Raw genomic sequence first — 22962 nt, forward strand, 5'->3', positions numbered from 1 at the left:
AGCAAAAAGCTGGAATGGGATATAGATTTGGAATGGGAATGGGAATGGAAATGGGAATGGCTAGAAAAAGTTCCGAAGGTGCCAAGTGGCTGTCAAACTTTTGCCATGGCGCCAGAGGCGGTGGAACGGAAACGGAGACGGAATTTTCGCCCAAATCGAATCGAATGGAATCGAAATGCGAAATCGAATGAAATTCCTCGTTTGTCCTTGTTGCCGCGGCTCATAAATTAAGGCAAAGGCAAAAGGCAAAAGGCATGGCACGGCACGGCATGGCAAGGCAACGCATCGTCCTCCAAATTCGTCCTGCATTCGCCGCCCCGCAACATTAACGTTTTATTTATGCCGCCGCCGACATTTAAAATGCATTTCCTGTGACCAGGTATGGCCTCCAAAGATGGCCAAGAGAAATGGCCAAAAAGCCACGGATAAACAGAGTCGGCGGTTAAAAAAAAAGATATAAAAAAAGGATAAAGAAATTCGGAAGAAATATCTTTAAGACGTGTATTTATAACGCAACTGGGCAACTTTATAGCGACGCATCGGGCGCATAAATACGACAAGGTGTCCACGTGACTTGAGAAGCGATCAGGGGCAAACTCCGGGAACATGCCCCAGAGTAAGTACTTCAAAAAAATAGGTCACCATTAAAGAACAAATGGGAATAAGAGTAATGTTTTTTCTTAAATGAGAACTTATTTTTGGTTTACTTTTTTGTAAGTCTACATCAATAATTGAATTAATTTCCCACTCTAAATAATTCCTATTTATTTTAATAGGTTATATAGTTCAGTAGCAAAATCCTTAAACATTAAAATTAGAGTTGAAATGAAGTAGAAAAATAAACTTGGGCACTAAATACAGAATATATAAACACTTTATAATGTTAATGAAGCCCTATGATTGGGGTAACCAAAAATTAAGCGATAACTTGGTAGAAACCTTTGGGGAGGAAAGGTAAACAACAGAGAGGATGATGAGGGTTAAAGGGTACAGCTCTTAAGGTGATGATGTGGCCTTAAGAGAAAAGGGGTTCATATTGGGTGAGTGGGGTAAGCTAATGAAGTTTAAACAGGGGAAAATAAATGATAAAGTAATTTATTGGTGGAGACACTTGCCAAGATAATGATACTGAGAAAAGTAAAAGGAAAAATAAAAATATATAAGAATAAGATAAATAGAAATTTAAATATAAAGAAGAACAAAGTTTTAATGAAATATCTAGCTTACCATTTAATATCATTTATGATTTTTTTATTCCCAATTTAACACAATAAATAAATGTCACATTTTATTAAACAAAACCATATCATGGAAACATAACACATACATCTTAGAAACCCGGAAAACCCAAATATATTTTGACATATCTGCTGGTTCTCTATTACGTTCCCCCTCCCCAAAAAACCCCTCCTCTTCTTATCACTCAACCGATGTTGTGGCCAAATCCCCTTGGTTGTTATCAATCAACCGCATACAAGACACTCACAAGTGGTCAGTAAATTATTAATTAAGTTGAAAATCAAACAAGCAAACGGCAATCCTCATGATTGATGGCTAATTGGGCGAAGGAGTCGAGGGGAATTTGTCTCGTACCAAATCCATCATTTGACTCTCGCTGAATTTAAGCAATCGGAAGCCAATAAGGCCCACTGTGCCACTTGGGCATTATTTGCTGTACGAAACTGGATTCGGTTTTGCCATTTTGCAATGTGCAGCATAACAAAAGTCGCTTGTTTTTGGCCAACAGCAAACTGCAACAGCCAGTAGCAAGAAAAACCTCCCAAAACCGCAAGAAGTTGGTCAGTACGAAGGGTTTTTTCTAGTTTGGGACAACGTTATGCACTTAGAGGCGATTGAAACATGGGAAAAACAACCGAACAAAAACCAAATCTATAGGAGAAAAAAGGAAAAGAATGGACTGAAGGTATACAGTGACTGTAAAATACCTTAACTTGGTTTTAAATTTAATAAAGAATACAATTTACAAGACAAAATGAACCCTTAAATAACCAGTCTTTAAGGTAAACATTGATTACTTACTATGTAAAGACACCTATCCTATAGTATATGGCATTTAATTGATTAATTTATAGCAAAATTCCATTTCCAATCATAATCCCTTTGAAATACCTTATACCTCTTATCAAATGCAATACACCGAGACCAAAATCTGGTATAGAGTGGTGGCAAAAAATGGTCGGAAAAGTTGGCAAATCAGCCACAAGCTGCAACTCCAAAGCCGGCACAGAGAGCGGAGAGTGTGGATAAAAGGCTTGGAAGCCTCGAGGCGAAACCAGTAGACGACTACAAGCGGGCGTGGCAGCCGCACTAGAAATTCCAGAGATTACCGTGACGGACCTAAAAGAGAGGAGAAGCCAGGAGGAGCTAGGATTCCAGTCGTTGCACCAGAGCAGCAGCTGCAGTGGCATCGCGGCCATGTGGCCAATGTGGCAAGTGATAACGCTGCTTGGGCTTCTGGCCGGCGCTTTGGGTCTCCACTCAACGCCGGATAGGGCCATGGCCATAAGCTCGCTGCTGCTTGGCCAGGACTTTGAGGATTTTCAACCGTATTACAGCCAAAAGAAAGAACAGGTAAGAGAACTGCAACATTTTGCATAAATAAAAGTCTTTAAGAATTGAGAGTTTTTAAAGAGTTATAAATATAGAACCTTTGGTTTAATCCTTCTTTGATTTTCCAGGAACCCGATCAGCTGGTGGCTGCCTCCAAGCATGAAGAGCACTCGGAGGGCGGCGAGGAGGAGTCCGGAGAGGAGCATCACAGCGAGCACTTCAAGAAGCATGGCGGCAAGGGCAAAAAGGGTCACAAGCACGAGGAGCACGAGGAGAAGGGCGAGAAAGGACACCATGACAAGGAGGGCAAGAAGGGCGAGCATGGCGGTGAGGAAGGTCACGAGAAGAAGCACAAACACTCCGAGGCTCATCACAAAAAGAAGAAAAAGGGCTCCAAAGGCGAAAAAGGCAGCGAGTTCGAGGATCATGGATCCTATAAAAAAGGACATTCCATCAAGGGCAAACACCATGTCCACAAGCTGGACGAGAACAAGAAGGAGAAGAAGTTCTACGACGAGGATCACGATGAAGGTGGCGAGGAGAAGCATGGCGGCTTTGAGGAGGGCAAAAAGCACAAAAAAGGCAGCAGCTTCAAGAAGGGCGGCCACAAGAAGGGTGGCCATGAGGAGCACTACGGCAAAAAGGGTCACAGCAAGAAGGGACACAAGAAGAAGGGTCACAAAGGTCACAAGAAGAAGCACGAGGAGGCCAAAAAGTGGGGCCACAAGAAGGAGCACGGCAAGAAGGGCGGCGAGGAGCACAAGAAAAAGTGGCACAAGTCCCACAAACAGAGCAGCGAACATGACCATGGACATCATTAACCTAAGCAGCGGATCCTATACTCGATATCTCTTTTGTTTATATAGATTTTCTTTTTTTGTTAAGCATTAAAAACAGATAATTCAGACCCAAAGAACTTGAAGAAATGTTAAAGAGATCTCCTCTTTATTTTTGAAAATTAATTAATATGTAAAAGCTGCCACAGTTTCTGATATATCCGTATGTTCCTTGTGCCCTAGCTGTAATCCCTTTTACAGGATATTCAGGTCACTGCAAATCCCATCTAGCTTAACATATCTAATGCACACAGAGACCCCTTAGAGGCCCACCTAGATATAAGTAGTTATCTTTAAATTACCTTTGGAAAGCCTCAAATATTACTTTGCATCTGCTTAGTAAGAGATTATGCTGGACATATTCCCGGGCGGACAGACAGATGGAGCATGGAGCACAGATTAAAGAAAACATAATTACAGAGAGAATCGGAGCCAAGTTCTCGAAGGTTCCGGAGATCAATTGAAGCTGTTGGCCCCTCCCCTCTTGACCCTTTTGGCACACACACCTGCAGTGGACTAATTGCCAAAACGGTAAGTGAAATATGAATATGCCAGAGAAGGCGACGGAGATGTAGGACAGGACCAACCTGCCGTGTCAAAGGTTAATTACGCATACTGCAGGTCCTGACCCAACACGCACACACGGACACACACACACACAGCTTCGGATACACACACACACAAATTTATAAGAGTTTGCTTAAGCCATTTCCGGTTCGATTTTAGCCAAAATCTTGTCCATTTTCCAGCCTAAGCAAACAAAACGGAAACTGGCTTAGTCGGAGCAGCACCAAGAGAGAGAGAGAGAGAGATGGACAGGGGATGTGAAGGCAAAGGATCCGGCAAGGACAAGCAGCTTTGTTTGGATTCATATGCTAATCCCTCAGACCAGCGTCATAAATCATTTTCAACCAACTGGAGAATAGTCGGCGACCCGGGCAAGGCTCAACCTCGGACAATCGAGGTCGGGGTTAAGTAAAGTTCGTCTGGTCCTAAAAGCCTTTGCCTCACAGTCAGCCCTGTGGATTTTTCCCAGAGATATTCTAGGAGCATGCCAAGGCATAAATAGTTTTTCCAAATAACAACTTAAAGACTATAAACCATGACAAGAGAAAATAAATAAAGAATTTAAATCGGAAAATAAAGCACCCTTTTTTAGCCTAGATACACATAATTTAATAATGTTTTGAAGGGGTGTTTTTTAAACAACTTCAATTTCTTGTTAAAGATAGAAATTTCAATTTAAAGTTGATAAGTTACAAATTTTGTTTAAAGTCATAAGCATCATGGCTTGGTATAACATTTTCTTTTTCTTTCTTTTCTAGATTTTCCCCTCACTTTCTGTGATGACTTATACTGGAAGGAATATATATGTTAAACCAGATCCTTGGGGATCTGCATTGCCTGCAGCAGCATAACTGCAAGGGCCAATAACATCAACATGAATATATGAGGAACTGTAGGCCCAGTCTTCATCTTGGACTCCAAAGGACACTATTTTCGTCTCAGTCTTTTGTATCTGACTTTCGAGTAACTTTTTGGCTGTAAGGTGAGTTAGCAGTCAGCAGATGAAATTATATTCTACTTTAATGCACAGAACAAATTTAATATAATATACAAGAACTTAATGTTCTTAATATAGGGAAAGCATTTAAAGAGAAATGATCTATATTCTCAAAAAGATTAATAGAGTAACTAACCAATCTTTGACCTCCTCCTACTTTCCTTATATATATAACTTTTACATGAAACGGAATATTCTTCAAGTTATATATTTTAATTTTAATCTTAATCTCCTTTTTATTTACCCAAAACCCTCTTATTTTTCTTTGAGTGCATATATAAGTACGATGCGTATTTGCAGCTTCTCTTATTGTTTTTGGAAAATTGCCTGAGCAGCAGAAGCAACAAGAATCCCACATGGCCACTGGGCAAATGCATTAACGAAAGTGGCTGAGAGTGCAACACAAGGGGTGTGCATTCGAAAGCTTTTGGGGGAGAGTTCACAGAAAGGAGAGTGAGGGAGAAAGAGAGACCCAAGGACTCAGGATGGAGGGCCTCCGCAGGAGCGGAAGGATACGAAGCGTTGCCGTGTGTGGCCTGGTGTATCAGCACTAAGAGATCATAATTCACACAAGTCGGCTAATAATTCAGTTAAGTTGAAATGTGCAGCACACACAAGTTGCACACAAGTTGCCGAAGCAGGAGCGGGGTATCCTGGATATCAGGATATCAGAGAGGGGTCACAGGGGTCACACACATACTGCCACCCACTGGGGAGCCATAAGCAAGTGCGAGCGAGTTGGCAAGAAGCTCTACAATTTGCGTTTATAGTTTTAGTTTTTGAACTTTAGTTTTTGGGGGGTCTAAAAAAAAGTAAAACAAATAAAGTATTAGGAAAACCATAAAATGCCAGCTAATATGGGTAATTAGGAAATATGAAGTCTTAAAGTTTTTATTTTACACGAAACACAAGAAAGCATTTATAAAATTTAATTACTATATGTTATAGATTATTATTTCTCTTTGAATATTTAAAAGATTTAAATTATTTTTCCAAAAATATTCCCCTTTATTTGCAACTTTTAATGCTTTGTAAGTTTTGCTGAAATTTTAAGGGATTTTCAATGTTCTTGCAAATTAGTTTTCCAGCCTGACTTTATGGGTGTATGAGGAGGATAGCATATGAAAAAGTTTACTGCTTAAGGGGGACCAAAAGGCTTGGCTTCGTCCTGTGCTCCTTTAGCATTTCGTCCTGTGTGCTGGGATCCTTCTTTTTCACTACATCTCCTGCTGCTTGGCTTCTTTGCTGTTATGCTAAATCTTTGGCTTTGTTTGTTGTGGTAAAATGCAGCAGGACTTTTCTGCCAAGAGGCATAAAAACTCACTGGTGGAGAAACGATTCGCGAAATTTCAAAGATCTTTGCCAGGTTTTGAAAAAGAAAGTTAAATTTCCATTAAATAATTATTTAAACTTTAGTTCTGGTAATAAAAACCCTAAAAGCTGGTAACTAACCTTTACAATTAAGGATCTAATTGCGAGATGCGGCATGCTGGCGGACAATTAGGACAGCTCGTAAATATGCCAGAATGCGCTCGAATGCATCAATGAATGTGTCAATGATTAGGCACGCCGGAATGGAGGACAAATGATGCGCCCACGTTGATGGGGCCCATCGAAATGTTGCACTTTGCCGGCGCCTCGATGGCGCCTAATGCAACTGCAGTGTAATGGCAGGCAGCAGGCAGCAGGACGAGGCAGGACGATGCCATAATCAAGCGAATGGAAGCGAAGGCCAACGACGGTCATGCTCGATAAATGCACAAGCAGAAAAAATATAGTGGTTTCAGGGGAAACAATAGCTTATGGTACTTTTATATATTTATTTAAAATTTTTACAAAATAATATGGAAATAAATCTCCAAGGATCTTAAATTCAAAATACATATTTTGCCTTCTTAAGTAAGCAAAATTTTATTAAAAATGTTTCGAATTTATTTACGTAAAGTTGTTTCTAAGAGTGCTCTAAAAATTCCCAAAATAAATCTCCAAGAATATTAAATTCAAAATAAATATTTTGCCTTCTTAAATAAGCAACTTTTTATTAAATTTGTTAGGATTTATTAACGTAAAGTTGTTTCTAAGAGTGCTCTAAAATTTTCCCAAGTCGGAATTCGGTTTAGTTTTTTGTGGTCAAAGCAAAACAAATTGTTTAAGCAACCTGTTTAATCCCTATTTCAAATATTGATTTGTTTAAATAACCAAAAATGTTTATATTAATTATCAGTATTTACACATATATTTTTTAACCACTTTTCTATGATGCAAGAAGGTATATATATTTCTATAATAAATGATAATTTAGATAAGCTCATATATGTATGTAGTTGATAAGAAACCCCTATAATCAGTTTGATAAGAAAACAAAACACAGTTCATACACCAAGCTAAAAAAGTATATGGAACTGGAATTATAAACTGATAATATATATTTTTTCTATGACATTTTTGTTAATATTTTCCCCCAGTGTACATACCCTCACACCCGATTAAAGACAGACACACGGTCGGGGCCATTGCAGTCAATTTATTGTGACCAATATAACGCCCGGACAGACTCGGATAGCCGGAATAGCTCCCGTTCCGGCAGAGTAGGACGAGGATGAGGACGCGGATGGGCGAACTGGCTGGGAGTGTGGGTGGAACTCACTGGGTGCATGTAAATTGAAAATTATGGCAATGCGCAACAAGATTAGCCAGTGGTGTGCCGTCGGTTCGGAACCTTCGACCAGGCGGCGTTCCCTAACAAGACCCAAATGAATTTATCGAGATGAAGTGAGCGGGAGGGCGAGAGAGAGATACGCGAAATGCACAAACATAAACTAAATGAATGCCCATGGCAGACAAATGAAGTTATGACTTAATGTATACAGTTATCCATATCTAGAGAAACGGAATGGAAAAAGCCCTAGAGCTCTATCCAAATATCTATGCACGAAAATAAAGTTATCATACATGCGAATATATCCAGATGATATGCAGATATTCCGCAGGAAAAGATTAGCCAAGCGTTAAAAATAATAGTAAAGAAAAAGGAACTTAAAACACTAACAAATGTAATTCGGTATCCAAATATTTTCTTAAGCTTATATTTAAACAAAAAAATTTATTATAAAATAAGAAAGGATTCTAACTTTAGGAACCAGAAATTTCTTTACCTTCTGTAGATCATAACTCAGTCAAAAATTCATTAATTTTCAATCGGAATGCTTTCCTGTGTTAGTTTTTATTAGGTTTATAAAGCTGCATACTCAGTTAAAAATATTACATTTTTGCCAATATTTGAAAATTTTAACGATGTAACCCCTTATAAAAATCTGAAAAAATGTACTAAAATTTGTTTTGTCCAAACAAGGCTAGATCGATTCCTCTTTTCATGCTGATCAAGAATATATATGATTTATAGGGTTAAAAACGAATCCTTCACTTCCTTTCAAGCTTCTGACTAAAATTAAAATACCCTAAAATAACTATTTTTACACTCAATAAACAGCAGCTTGGCCACCTATTTTTCTTATACAAAATTGAAATATCTAATTTTTTGTGGCCCAAATTTCCATGCTTAATTCCCCAACTAACATGGAAAGGATTTTTAACCAGGACACACCACTTACACCCACCGAGAAAATCCTATGAAGTGGCTGCGAAAATGTGTGTGTGGGGGTGTGTGTGAGTGTTGCGGGTCTCTGACATATCTCAGCATCGACGTGTCAAATTCATTCCACTTTGGCGCTCTGCAGTCAGCAGCTCCACTCGAGCATTTTTCTGCGCCATTTTGACACAGAATCCAAAACACTCGGTGTGGTAGTACATCTCACACATCTGCACCGTAGTCGAGAAGGGGAATCCCCGCCACTGAATCGCAGGCAACTACTCTTCATGCTGCATGCAATGCTGCTTGGATACTGCTGCTGCTGCTGATGTTGCTGCTGCTGTTGCTGCTGCTGTTGCTGCTGCTGTTGCTGCTGCTGCTGCTGCCTTATTATGCAAATGTCCCGGACTCGAGATGCGCTCTCGCCTGCCAACGTCATCGATTTATAAGTTATGCAAAAAGCAAGTGAGAGCCTGAGAATTCTGAGCACCCCTCCTGCTATATCCTTATCTATAGCATCTGAACAAACCAACGACTCTTTGACTGTTTGACTACTTTGTAAGCTGGGTTTTGCGATGTAGATGCCACTTTTGCTGACTGCAATACGAAAATTTAGTAGAATCAATCTGGGAGTGGAGGTGCACTAAGGACAAATTGTAATCGGAATTTAAATAAAGGAAACACACAACGAAAAATAAATTCCAACTTTAAATCATGTTACGTTTTAAGAAATATTCTTTCAGTACTAATCAAGTTTACTCATATATAAAAAAAAATAATTAGAAAATTATGTAACCTAATTTTTCCCTATTCCTTTGTTAATATTACATACATTTTTGCTTTGCTTTTAAATTTGAATATAGTTTTCCTCAGTTCTGTTTCTGTTCTATTTTCCTTGTCATACCTACTTTATGTTTCCGGTTTCCTCTTTAGGTTACTCAGATTCCAATTAGTGTTTTAGTCGTATATTTTTCCGATACCCTTTAAAAATTGTTAATTTTCAAACCTGAATTACACTTAGTTTTTAATAATACATTATTCGGACCCTTTATAGCCTTCAGTGTATAATAATTTTAGTCAGAAACTTATAACTCGTGAAGAAGTCATTTCCGACCCTATAAATCGTATATATTCTTAATCAGCATCAACTGTCAAGACAAACTATCCATGTTTGGAAGAAAAATAAATTTTTGAAAATTTTTAACATTTTATAAGGGGTTACATCGTTAAAATTTGTAAAAATTGCCAAATATATGAATATTTTTAAATTTTAGATTAAGTATGTAGATTTAAAAACCTAAAAAAAACTAACACAGGAAAGCTTCCCGAATTAAAATTAATGCATTTTTAACTGAGTTATGAGTTTTTTAAACTTAGATTTTTGGAAATAATTGTCATTTTAATAAATATTGATTTAAGGAATGTAAATATTTTAAAGATAAGTGTTGATCGATTTCCTATACAATCCCAATATTTATTTGGAAGGGTATTTAAGTTTCGGCTTTCCGAAGTTAGTTCCCCTTCTTGTTTATTTTTATCTAGAGTTGGGGTCCATTCCCATTGATTGCATCTGCACAAGCACAAAAAGAGAGAGAGAGACGAAATCGAAGTAGAACAACAGCTGAATGAGGAAAAGGTAGTATAATGGGTAAAACAGTATGTACAAAAAAATTGTAAATCATTGGTAAATATCTTTTTACAATGCGAATTTTAATCAAAGTTTTTTTCACCGCAGCCTCTGTTGCCGTCAGGGGCAGTGAGTTTCATTTGTACTGAATGTGGGCTAAAAACTATATAATAAAATTTAAAGGGAAGAGGATTCTGTAAAATACCATTTTATGGCACTGTTGGGGCATCCCTCGAGCCAACAATTTACACGAATTGATTCATTTAAAATTGCATTTCACTTGAACTTTAAATAGCAAACTAATAGCTTGTGTAATTAATTAATTGCACTTTTTATTCGCAGCATTTAACACTTGCTTACATATGTATGTATGTATGTATATTTATGTGTGCAAGTACATGTGTTGAAATTCAGTTTACAGGAAATCCAATTTATCTTGGTGTTAATTTTAATTGGACCAAAAGTGGGGAAATGAATTGGAAATTGATATACATATACATATGTACATAGGTACATTATATATATTAACCTATTTAATTTACTCAAAATATAAATCTATAAAATTTCATTAATAAGCTATGCTTTTAAAAAGTTTCGTTTCCCGTAACAGCACAAAATAAGCTCAATATGAATGAGAAATGCTAAAAGACAAACCAAATACGAGAATGTATGTGTGTGTGTATGTAATTGCGTGCACTTACCTTCTATTCCTCATCCTCTTTGCACTTGCATTGTATTACAAGATTATTATATTTGTTATTTTGCCCTTTGCTCCTTGATTTTAACGTTAACACTTAACACATTGGTAACACTTTTTTTTTAAAATCTGCACAAACAATTAACTACGAAAAATGGAGCAAACTGAACTAAAGGCATTTTAACAATGACAAATTTTTGCACTTCGACATTCCGAACTTGGGAAGCTGGGACCTTGCGAGCTTTCGAACCCCGTTACAGAACGTTAGAGAGAGTCCAGTATTGCCAGATATGGCCTCTCTAAGCACTTCTTAATTTTGTTTAGTTTTTTTGGCGCATATTTTGATGAACCAACATTTAAAAAATCAAGACATATTTAATAAAAATAATATTTAACTGAAAACTTGTTTTTTCTATATTGGACAATGGCAAGGAATCCATTTAAATTTAAAACAAATAAAAGGAAGAGACTAAAACCATTTAAGTCGTTCATATCAAGAAAGTCGTAGATATTTTGGTGACTAAACATTAAAATAATCTAATTTTAAGGCAATTAAGCTAGTTTCAAATGTCATTTAATTAGCTAAACTGGCAACACTGCTCTCTCCGGCAGTAGCTTCTTCTCATTTCCCCCTCACTCGCTATCTCTCTCCCTCTCATTTCGATTGACGAAAAGCTCCGCTCGCAATCGATATCGGCTCACAACTCACTCAACTCGCTTGTAAAGCTGAAGCTACAAAGTTCGTCGCCAAAAGCTCGCGATCGGATTGGATCGGAGGCGAAATCGAAATCGAAGACAGCGAACTTTCGAAGTGCGAGCGTCGACGTTTTATTTCTGCGGCTCACAGTCGGTTTTCGGTTTGGAGAAAAGCAGCAAGCACACACGTTCGCAAGGTGAACGCGAAGACACAGCAAAGTAAGCGCCCGCCCCCACCCCCTCTCATCGCCAACTCACACCCTACAATTAAAAAACACTAAACAAATAACAGTTAAAAACGGGTAATTTCACTAAATATTAAAGCGGCGATCTTATCCGAAATTCCACCTTGAATTCGCCTCGAAAAAAAGTGACGAAGCAGCGATCAAAGCGGGGAGCGAAAACACGCAGAGCGCCTGCATTGGTGTTAGATAATAAATGCAGCCGTCGACACACCCACAAGTGCAGAACAAGCTTAAAAATCCCCAAAGAATACCAGTGTTGAATGCAACACGAAAAGTGCGGTCTACGAACGTGAAAATTCTGCGCGTGGAAAATTATTTTGCCTTGTCAGCTGACCCCGCTCCCCGTGTTCGCCCCATCCCGCTCGCACCGTGGGTCTTGTGATCGCTGCCGCCGCTCATTTCGAAATTCGAACTGAAGTTGTACGCCTCTTGGGTTCTTGAATAAATAACCAATGTATCCAATATGGTGGTGGTTCTCAAGCCATGAATAGGCAACCCTAAGATTTCTTAATTTTTTTCGTTAACCACTTTTTTCATTTGTCAGCTGACAGCAATGACAGTAGTCTTGTGATCAACGTCAAAAAGCAATTGTCAAATATTCGAACTCGAATGGAGAGAGGAAGAGCAAGAAAGAGCGTAACTTCCCCCGCTCTCTCTCTTGTTATTTCCTATTTTTTAGATAAAATACAACCCGCATATTTTGGTTTTGTCAAGCGAGTGTTTCAGTTACATTTCGTATTTCATAAAGTAGATAGTGTTTTTTCAACAGTTATTGTTGAGTTTTATTTTATTTATTTAGCGCTTTAGTGAACAGAATTACTTTTCGAACTTGCGCAAAGCTCTGTCACGTGAAACGAAAGCTCTGCTTTTAAAGTTTTACGCAGCATTATCGAAGAACGGGGGAGTTAAAAATCGACAAATCACTAAAAATTAGTAGTCTAACAGCAGTAGATCGAACACGATTTTATAACCTTAAATCAGGTAGGAAATTCAACATCAAATTTATGGGAAACCCAGCGAAAGAGAGAGCGAGCGAGCGAGGCACCCGGTTACACCTGTTGCTTGTCAGCTGACAAAAGGGCCAACTAGCAATTAGTGATAAGAAAATTTTCACCTGTAACTATCTCCCCTGCTTCGCTGGATTTTCATTTTATAATTTTCCCCCTTTTTATTTGATTTATTCTTTGCAGTCGTTGAACCAGAATAAAACAAAATGTCAAACCTCAAGCGATTCGATGATGAGGAGCGTGAGTCCAAATATGGACGTGTCTTCGCTGTCTCTGGTCCTGGTAAGTAATATTAATTATTAACTATATTAGATCATCTATAAATGATTAACATTTAAGTGAAGAAACTAAGGGTTCTCATAATAAAAATTATAGAGTTTTCCGTTAATTTAAATTGAAGGTTAACCCTAATGGGATATTGAGGAAGTTCTCTTAAGTTTTTCTCTCACTTAAAAGTAATGATATTTAATAATGATATATTAAACAATCTTTTAAAAATTTCATCAAATAAAAATTAATAAAAAGTGCACGTTCCGGGGTTTAAAAATATATTTTAAAGAAGGACCTTGGCTCAGAAATGATCTAATAGCTTAACTTGATTGCGAAAAGCTAATAACCATTATGGTTTATGGCGATAAAGTTTCATTTAAATTAAAATAGCTTCAAAATACTCTCTTTAAGTAATTGTGTAAAAATGAAATCAGAATATATTTATAAGCAATTATAACAAACCCAACTAATCCGATCAATCACTATCTTAATTTCAGTCGTCACCGCCGAGTGCATGTCGGGATCGGCTATGTACGAGTTGGTCCGCGTCGGCTACTACGAGCTGGTGGGAGAGATCATCCGTCTGGAGGGTGACATGGCCACCATCCAGGTGTACGAGGAAACCTCCGGCGTAACCGTGGGTGATCCCGTCCTGCGTACCGGCAAGCCCCTCTCTGTGGAGCTCGGACCCGGTATCATGGGCAGCATCTTTGACGGTATCCAGCGTCCCCTGAAGGACATCAACGAGCTGACCAACTCCATCTACATCCCCAAGGGTGTGAACGTGCCCAGTTTGTCGCGTGTGGCCAGCTGGGAATTCAATCCCCTGAACGTCAAGGTTGGCTCTCACATCACCGGCGGAGACCTGTACGGTCTGGTGCACGAGAACACCCTGGTCAAGCACAAAATGATTGTCAACCCACGTGCCAAGGGTACCGTCCGCTACATTGCCCCCTCTGGCAACTACAAGGTCGATGATGTCGTCCTGGAGACTGAGTTCGATGGTGAGATCACCAAGCACACTATGTTGCAAGTGTGGCCTGTGCGTCAGCCCCGTCCAGTGACCGAGAAGCTGCCCGCCAACCACCCCCTGCTCACCGGACAGCGTGTCCTCGACTCGCTCTTCCCCTGCGTCCAGGGCGGTACCACCGCCATTCCCGGAGCCTTCGGTTGCGGCAAGACTGTGATCTCGCAGGCCCTGTCCAAGTACTCCAACTCCGATGTCATCATCTACGTCGGTTGCGGCGAGCGTGGTAACGAGATGTCTGAGGTACTGCGTGATTTCCCCGAGCTGTCTGTGGAGATCGACGGCGTCACCGAGTCCATCATGAAGCGTACCGCCCTGGTGGCCAACACCTCCAACATGCCTGTGGCTGCCCGTGAGGCCTCCATCTACACCGGTATCACTCTGTCTGAGTACTTCCGTGATATGGGTTATAACGTGTCCATGATGGCTGACTCCACCTCTCGATGGGCTGAGGCTCTTCGTGAGATTTCGGGTCGTCTGGCTGAGATGCCTGCCGATTCCGGCTACCCAGCTTACTTGGGCGCCCGTCTCGCCTCCTTCTACGAGCGTGCCGGTCGCGTCAAGTGCTTGGGTAACCCCGAGCGTGAGGGATCCGTGTCCATTGTCGGTGCTGTGTCTCCCCCTGGTGGTGACTTCTCCGATCCCGTGACCTCCGCTACCCTGGGTATCGTCCAGGTGTTCTGGGGTCTGGACAAGAAGCTGGCCCAGCGTAAGCATTTCCCCTCGATCAACTGGCTGATTTCGTACTCGAAGTACATGCGTGCCCTGGATGACTTCTATGACAAGAACTTCCCCGAGTTTGTGCCCCTGCGTACCAAGGTCAAGGAGATCCTGCAGGAGGAGGAGGATCTGTCTGAGATCGTGCAGCTGGTCGGCAAGGCCTCTCTGGCCGAGACCGACAAGATCACACTTGAGGTGGCCAAGCTGCTGAAGGATGATTTCCTGCAGCAGAACTCCTACTCGTCGTACGATCGTTTCTGCCCCTTCTACAAGACCGTCGGCATGCTGAAGAACATCATCGACTTCTATGACCTGGCCCGCCACTCTGTGGAGTCGACGGCTCAGTCTGAGAACAAGATTACCTGGAACGTGATCCGTGAGGCTATGGGCAACATTATGTACCAGCTCTCGTCCATGAAGTTCAAGGTAATCAATCGAAACTTAAGGTGATCAAGAAATATCTATTAATCTTTGATTTTTCCGTAATTTACAGGACCCTGTTAAGGATGGCGAGGCCAAGATCAAGGCCGATTTCGAGCAGCTGCATGAGGATCTGCAGCAGGCCTTCAGAAATCTGGAGGACTAGAGCGACCGACCGTGTTGGTGGCCCTACTTTTACACTCTAATCTTATATTTGTTATATAGTTAACTTTTAAAAATGAAAGCAGTCGAAAAACCAATCCCGAAAAAAGCCTCCTAATCAGAAATTGCGAAGAAAAACAACATCAACGGCGATGCTCAAACAAAAGTCCAACAAAACACACAGCTCCTTGGAGCTCCAAGCAAGAGATGTAAACATTCCGGCCTGCGGTTGATACTTCCCTTAGCCACGCCTCTATCAGCCCCTCGTCAATCTTCCCAGCAAGGGCTCAGCTCCTCGAGGGCAACCACAACAACAACAACCAGAGCCACAACTTATAAACGTCCTTTAACGTACTTCCATTTACAATAACAACAACAAAAGCTATAACAGTACTTGGACACATACACACACACCCACACACACACGCCCACATACATAAAAAAAAGACACAAATACAAATGCATGCATAAATAGTATTATTGTTTAATGAATGGAAATTCTTGTTTATTTGTGAAAAAAGTCATGTTTTCTCCCTGTTTGTTTGTTAAATTTATGTAAATATTTAAAGTATGAAAATATTAAATGTACGAATAATAAAGTGCAACAACAAATACATTTAATGTAAGTGCAAGGTGAATTTTATTTGGTTCCCCCCTTGAGGGTAGAACCTTAAGTTGAATGAATTTTCTAATATATATTTTTATTAGCTCTTGGAAGCTTGGTAAACATGAATCGGAAAAGGTGTAGCTTTATTGGCATTTAAATTATTAATTACAATTTATAATTATAAATTTTATACATTTATACTTGTAATTTTGTATGCTTTAAATTCAATATGTTGGTATAACATTTGTATATTCTTGCAGTATATTATAATTTGTAAGAAGCTTGCAATTAAGTAAAGATTTCCGATTCAGTTAACTAAATATATTCTTGCTCCATTTTAAATATATATTTTTTTATATTTTAAAAAGAGCTTCAACACTAAAATTTAGTATTTTCTTAAGCTTTTATTCCCTCACAAAAATTATATCAATAAATTTCGATGAAGGGAATGTGTATATTTATTTAAACGTATTATTTATATATTTAATTTTCCTTGTTTGATAAATTTTAATTCAATTAAAACATACAAAATAATCAAACGAATATAAATTAATGAAGACTTTACCGAAGCTTACAGATAATCTTGAAGTTAAAAGAATGGATTATAATGACAATAAATTTCTATTCCAGTAATAATTAAAATATTTATACATTTGTATTTAAATACAAACTTTAGTGAAACAATCTTCTCGCTCATTTCTTGTTCTGCCACCTGATTTAAAATATACATAAATTCAACACAGTTAATGACAAAATTAATCCAACTGGAAGTTAAAATTATTCGTTCCGAAACAAAATCATTATGAAGAACAATGGCCAGAAGCCTTGGATTGCTCCCATCACCTCAAACACTGGTACATGTGGCTCGGACACTTCGCGGAAAAAATCTGTGGTGGAAAATGCAGCAAAATATCTCTCAGACAATCCCGAGGACGAAGGGAAAAAGTCTTGGATAGCTCCTATTACCTCAAACACCCAAACTTGTGGCTCGGGTTCATCGCGGACGGAATCTTTGGTAGAATCTATAGCGAAATCTGACTCAGATTCACCGCGAATGGAATCGATAAAATCTGGCGCAAATTCTACGCGAATGGAATCGATAAAGTCTGGCTTAAATTCTCCACAAGTGGAATCGATAAAGTCTGGCTCAAATTCTCCGCGAGTGGAATCGATAAAGTCTGGCTCAAATTCTCCGCGAGTGGAATCGATAAAATCTTCATCGGATTCTTCGCGGGTTATATCTGTTGTGGAAGCTCTGGTGGAACCTGAACCCAGGCCAATAGCAAGTCCAAAAAAATGCACCTGTCGGCGTAGTCCACCCTGTCAATCCCCCAAACCCCCTTGCATACCCTGTCAACCCTGTCGACCCATCCTCGAGGATATCTGCCCCAAAACACCTTCTGACGTCTCGGAACCGAAAACACCACCCAGGCGGAGCTTCAAAAGCGATGATTTGGTTTTGCAGGAATCGCACGAAGTGGATGAGCAAGTGGTGAATACGCATAACTACTCACAGGAAGACACCGAAGAGTTTGAGCCACAACATCAGGGACGAATCTTTGGCGTCTCCGGTCCAGTGGTAAATGCCGAGCAAATGGCCGGAGCCGCCATGTACGAACTGGTGCGTGTAGGCCATTGCCAGCTGGTGGGTGAGATCATTCGTCTCGAGGGCGACATGGCCACCATTCAAGTGTACGAGGACACCTCTGGCGTTAGTGTCGGCGATCCGGTTTTCCAAACGGGCAAACCGCTATCCGTGGAACTGGGTCCCGGCATCATGGGCAGCATCTTCGATGGCATCCAGCGACCTTTGCGAACGATCCACGAGCAGACCAACTCCATCTATGTGCCCAAGGGCATCGATGTGCCCAGCCTGCCCAGGAACATCCAGTATGCCTTTACTCCCGGCAAATTTAGGGTAGGGGGTCTAATTACCGGCGGTGATATCTATGGGTCCGTCTTCGAGAACAGCATGATGGAGCATCAACTAATGCTGCCTCCACGTTGCCAGGGTCGCATCAAGTGGCTAGCTTCGCCGGGTAACTACAGTGTGGAAGATACGATCATAGAGACGGAGTACAATGATGAGGTAACAAAGCACACCATGCTCCAGGTGTGGCCAGTGCGTAAGAGTCGTCCCGCGGATGACAAGCTGCCAAGTGTCAGTCCACTCCTCACCGGTCAGCGTGTCCTGGACGCCTTCTTTCCGTGCGTTCAGGGCGGCACCACCGCCATTCCGGGTGCCTTTGGCTGTGGCAAGACCGTGATCTCACAATCCTTGTCCAAGTACTCCAACTCGGATGTCATCATCTATGTGGGCTGCGGCGAACGCGGCAACGAGATGTCCGAGGTACTGCGTGACTTTCCCCAACTGGAGGTGGAAGTGAATGGGACAATGGAGTCCATCATGAAGCGCACCGCCCTGGTGGCCAATACCTCCAACATGCCAGTGGCTGCCCGTGAGGCCTCCATTTACACGGGGATTACTCTGTCGGAGTATTTTCGGGACATGGGCTACCATGTTTCCATGATGGCCGATTCCACCTCACGATGGGCTGAGGCTCTCCGTGAGATCTCTGGCCGCCTGGCCGAGATGCCGGCAGATGCTGGCTATCCGGCTTACTTGGGTGCCCGACTGGCCTCCTTCTACGAGAGAGCCGGCTTGGTCAAATGCCTGGGCAACCCGGAACGTCATGGATCCGTCTCCATTGTGGGTGCAGTGTCGCCGCCCGGTGGTGACTTCTCCGATCCGGTGACCTCCGCCACGTTGAGCATAGTTCAGGTGTTCTGGGGTCTGGACAAGAAGCTGGCCCAGCGGAAGCACTTCCCCTCGGTGAATTGGCTGCAGTCGTACTCCAAGTACATGCGAGTTCTAGACGCTTACTACGAGGAGTCCAATCCCGAATTCACAACACTGCGGGCCAAGGCTAAGCAGGTGCTGCAGGAAGAGGACGACCTGTCCGAGATTGTCCAGCTGGTGGGCAAATCATCCCTAAACGAGGCCGATAAGATCACACTCGAGGTGGCCAAGATGCTGAAGGATGACTTCCTGCAGCAGAACTCGTATTCGACCTACGATGCCTATTGTCCCTTCTACAAGACCGAGGGCATGCTAAGGAATATGATGGCCTTCTATGACGCTTGTAACCTGGCGGTGGAGAACACGGCCGGAGAGGAGGCACGTGTCACCTGGAGTGTGATCCGGACGCAGGCTGCCAACGTTCTCTACGAGCTGTCCATGATGAAGTTCTTAGATCCCAAGATGGGCAAGGAGGCCATGGAGGAACAGATGGAGAAGCTATACCAGAATATCCTGACTACTTTCAAGGACATAGAGGAGAGTGCTGGCAAATACTAATTGGGCTTCTTGATTCTTAGTTTAGATTTGTTGTAGGGAAAAGATTGTCGAAATTATTTGTAAAGTGTGAAATTTTAAGTTTTCATCTATATATTTTAGTATTTAAATTCATGGTGAACCAATTATATAAATTTGTATTTTATCCTCTCTAAAATCCTATAAAAAGAACTAAATTCCTACATGCTGATTTATTAGCATTTAAACTCGGAAAAATATTTCTATTTATTTTGCAAAATCGATGAGATTTTATCATCAACAAAGTTAAGAGGCCACTTCACCTCGCTACTCACTGGAATTCATATCAGGTTAATCTAAATTATATTTACATTTCCCTGCATACTATTTTCCACTATCGCTGCCTTCTCTGCTTATTTTCCACCCACAAAATCAAATCAGTGACTGCGATTATCGAGCGATTATATTCACCCCAATCCCCCCTTTAACTCTTATTGCGATAATTTTCCTAGTCGCGGAAAAGTCATTTACCCTCTGACGGGTTTTGCTCATTAGAAGCCTTCGTGGTGCAATTTCTTTAGATCCGTTCACGAATTTTCCTGCGGATTCCCTCTGAGCACTTAATCCCTTTGCCAACAGCAAAAAGGGGGTAAAAAAATAATTATAATTTCTTTGATTTATAGGAAAAGTTTATTAATGCCAAAGCCAACAGGGCCGACAGGAAAACCCGAAAATCCAGCAGCACTGCAGCTCAAATTTCCCGGCTCACACCTCCACCAGTACGCCGCAATCGAAAGGCAAACGTCAAGGCCCGGTGGAAAGCTTTTTCCGCTTTTCCGCAGCAAGGGAGCGAGAGATCGATTTCGATTCAATTAGTGGAAATTAAATGTAAGTATATATGTAGAGTCGCCTTCGCTTTTCCAGAGCCAGAGCCAGAGCCAGAGCCCCATTCCCATCTGCGGATTGCGATGATTACATTTCCGCACCCCGCCCAGTATGGCGTACCAAGTCAGCCATAAAATGAGCGCCGAGCAAAAGAAGCAAGCCAAAAAATCAGAATCAGTTCAATTGCAAATTGAAAATCCCCTTACAACTTCCGTTTCCGCTATGCGAGGGACATTCACTGCAGGAAAATTTGAGTATAGAATAGAAGGAGAATTTAAGTTAATTTGTTTCACAAGTAAGAAATATTTTAAGTCTAAATAGATCTCAGGACTTGTGCTGTTTCTGTCAGAGTGAACATTCTTTATGATAGTTTTAAATGAACACTCTATATATATTTTTTCTACAGTGTACATCCTACTCATGCATATGTGTGTCAGGGCCTGGAAGCCTCTATGTGTGTGTCAGTGAGTGAGTGAGTGTGTGTGTGTGTATGTGTGGGCGTCTGGCTGCCATGACAAACGCGGCGTATGAGCAATGCGCGCTAATTGGCTGCCATTCGATGCTCGCTCCGTTCCGTTCCGTTCTGTTCCGTTGGCATCGCTTTGGATCTGTGAGCAGCCGAGTATCCTTGCTTCGCCCCCATATCCCAGGCCCCAATCCTTGCCACCCATCCTTACCACCCTCGCTCCTTTTTGGCAGAGCCTCCCCTGCAAGTCCCCGATCCATTTGCCAGCTGAAAGCTGCTTGGGCTCAGCACTGGGATTGCGTTTGCTGATGGCGGAGTTTCAGGACGAAGGATGTGCGGATCCCGGGAACGTATTGCATAATTTGAAGGGGTTAAGCCATTGAGCTTTAATGCAAAATTTCAATTGAACGTCAAACAGTCAATTCGCTTTAGCGGCGATAATCGTAAAAGGATAATGGCGCTAAAAGCGCATAAAAAGGCAGCATTCAGGCGGCAAGGACCCGCTCTACCCATGTGCTTGTGAGTCCTTCCCCCTTTTATATATACATATTTTTCTTCTTTTCCTTTTTCCCGTCTGCTGGCTTGCTGCCCTAAGTGTGCACTCAATTAAAGGATTTCAGTGATTTTTTTTTTATTTTGGGGCAGAGGCTAACGGCCGCAGAATATTCGAATGGTTAGATAAGCCTCATACACATTGCCTTTCTGTGCGTTTACTCTGTCAGATATTAACTTCATATTTACAAAGCTTTGAAGTGGGTTCTTTTGGGACTAAAATATTAAGTAGGTATAATAATATAGTAAATTATAATGAAATGGGATTGAATTTATATTAAAACAGAAAAGGAAACTAACTTCCGGAAGCCATAATTTATATTATAGGAACGAATCGGAAATCAATTATAACTAAGCTTAAAATATATGACTTTTTTTAATCGGTATTTATCTATATTCTCATATGACAATTTTACCGATTAATCAAAGTTTTAAAAACTCGTAACTTAGCCAAAAATGCCTTAATATCAATTTGGAAAGCTGTCCTATGCTAGTTTTAGTTAGGTTAATAAATCTACATACTCGATTTAACATCTTACAAATTTCAAATTTTTATAAATTTTTTACAATTTTAATGAAATTTTAAAATTTCAAAATTTTTTAAAAATTTAATTTTCATGCTGATCAAGAATATATATGAATTATGGGGTCGGAAATAACTCCTTCAATGCGTTTGATTAACTTAAAGTCAGAATTAATGTAGGAATTGTGAAATATATTCTCATTAGAAGTTCCAAGATTTTTTCTAAGTATTTAAAATGATTTCCTTGATTGTTTGCTGGTTATAACTTCGAATCTAATCGCATTATTGATTATTTACGCACCAGTTCCGATTCAAGCTGTTTACTTACCTGGCTAATCGAAGGATTTTCCTATTCAATAAGCAAGCTAATCAAGGATTTGTTTGAGTAAAATTAAAGCACATACTTATTACAAAAAAAGGATATATATATCATCAAATACTTCAAAACCCAGAAAAATAAATACAATATTCCAAAGCATGATATATTTAATTTTAAACTGATGACTGAAAAAGGATCTTCCCACGCGCCTTCTCCTTCAGAAACTTTCTCTCTTTCCTAGATATCCATCTGTTAATTTAAAGTCTCAGCACTCAATCCTTAACCCATGCCACACAATCGTTGACAAGTTTAACCCAAATAGGAAGCGTGTGCCGAGGCCAAGGACATGTTTCACATTTTGTTATTGTTGTTCCTGGTTGTTGTTCTTTGGCCGCAGGGGCCAAAAGGATATCATAAGCACATAAGATGATGAAGTTGGAAACGCAAGGAAACAACCCAAATAACGGAAGAGAAACCCCAAAGACAGAGGTGGTTGGGGAGTAAGCGAAACAAGGACACGGACAAATGGGAAAAACTGGGCGTGGATGTGAATGTAAAAATGAGAGTGAAAGTGAAAGTGGAGGTGGCAACAACAGCAACAAGGACGAGGGCAACTTAATTTGCAACTTATACGCAAAATCCTTTTGATTTTGTTATGTCGCTGCTCAACGGTCTCCAGTGTCCCGTGCTTATTCCCTGGAATATCCTTTCTTGAGCGTGTCTCTGCGTGTGTATGAGTTTACCAGAGCTCGCCTGCAGTTATTTGGCCAAACTTAAGGGGTGCAACCTTTTCGCCTTGTTTTTCTCTGATTTTCCACGCTTCTTTTGGTCTGGGGTCTCTTCGGTTTCGTTCTGTCCAAGTTTAC

The 22962-nt window shown here is 40.7% G+C and overlaps 4 protein-coding genes and 1 pseudogene across 11 annotated transcripts in view; 3 read left to right on the top strand and 2 right to left on the bottom strand.

Annotated features, from left to right (window-relative positions):
• Positions 1 to 11132, bottom strand: part of kek1 (leucine-rich repeat, immunoglobulin-like domain-containing kekkon 1 protein) — a 199118-nt gene extending 187986 nt beyond the window's left edge. For all 5 annotated transcript variants that reach the window (XR_015272136.1, XR_015272135.1, XM_086834786.1 and 2 more), the window contains exon 1: positions 10889 to 11132. The gene's annotated coding sequence lies outside the window, so the exon portion shown is untranslated. The remainder of the gene's footprint in view (positions 1 to 10888) is intronic.
• Positions 1 to 22962, bottom strand: part of Yip1d1 (Yip1 domain-containing 1) — a 224753-nt gene that overhangs the window by 176131 nt on the left and 25660 nt on the right. The gene's annotated exons all lie outside the window — the stretch shown is intronic.
• Positions 1897 to 5190, top strand: LOC110183947 (uncharacterized). Its single transcript, XM_020952308.2, has 2 exons — positions 1897 to 2592; positions 2700 to 5190. Exons 1-2 carry the CDS (start codon positions 2437 to 2439, stop codon positions 3390 to 3392), a joined length of 849 nt encoding a protein of 282 aa, XP_020807967.2. The 5' UTR covers positions 1897 to 2436; the 3' UTR covers positions 3393 to 5190.
• On the top strand, positions 10574 to 16057 carry LOC110183944 (V-type proton ATPase catalytic subunit A). Of its 3 annotated transcripts, none has more exons than XM_020952305.2 (4): positions 10574 to 11799; positions 13016 to 13114; positions 13600 to 15275; positions 15343 to 16057. In XM_020952305.2, the coding sequence occupies exons 2-4, from the start codon at positions 13039 to 13041 to the stop codon at positions 15433 to 15435; spliced, it is 1845 nt and encodes a 614-aa protein (XP_020807964.2). In that variant the 5' UTR covers positions 10574 to 11799; positions 13016 to 13038; the 3' UTR covers positions 15436 to 16057. The 3 variants fall into 3 exon arrangements, with proteins under 3 accessions (XP_020807964.2, XP_086690916.1, XP_086690915.1); XM_086834790.1 differs by lacking the exon at positions 10574 to 11799 and adding an exon at positions 12526 to 12941; XM_086834789.1 differs by lacking the exon at positions 10574 to 11799 and adding an exon at positions 12555 to 12806.
• LOC110183942 (V-type proton ATPase catalytic subunit A pseudogene) lies at positions 16715 to 19609 on the top strand (annotated as a pseudogene). The gene has a single exon (XR_015272137.1). The product of XR_015272137.1 is annotated as a V-type proton ATPase catalytic subunit A pseudogene (transcript).

The sequence above is a fragment of the Drosophila serrata genome, unplaced genomic scaffold (genome assembly GCF_035046125.1).
Source record: "Drosophila serrata isolate PLE 108 unplaced genomic scaffold, ASM3504612v1 contig_275, whole genome shotgun sequence".
Taxonomy (NCBI): domain Eukaryota; kingdom Metazoa; phylum Arthropoda; class Insecta; order Diptera; family Drosophilidae; genus Drosophila; species Drosophila serrata.

Excerpts from the sequence above, each read along its gene's own strand:
- LOC110183947 (XM_020952308.2), top strand. The coding sequence starts at position 2,437 with ATGTGGCCAATGTGGCAAGTGATAACGCTGCTTGGGCTTCTGGCCGGC. Across the intron at positions 2,593-2,699 it reads ACAGCCAAAAGAAAGAACAG|GAACCCGATCAGCTGGTGGC; the intron begins GTAAGAGAACTG and ends TTGATTTTCCAG.
- LOC110183944 (XM_020952305.2), top strand. The coding sequence starts at position 13,039 with ATGTCAAACCTCAAGCGATTCGATGATGAGGAGCGTGAGTCCAAATAT. Across the intron at positions 13,115-13,599 it reads CTTCGCTGTCTCTGGTCCTG|TCGTCACCGCCGAGTGCATG; the intron begins GTAAGTAATATT and ends TCTTAATTTCAG. Across the intron at positions 15,276-15,342 it reads TCTCGTCCATGAAGTTCAAG|GACCCTGTTAAGGATGGCGA; the intron begins GTAATCAATCGA and ends CGTAATTTACAG.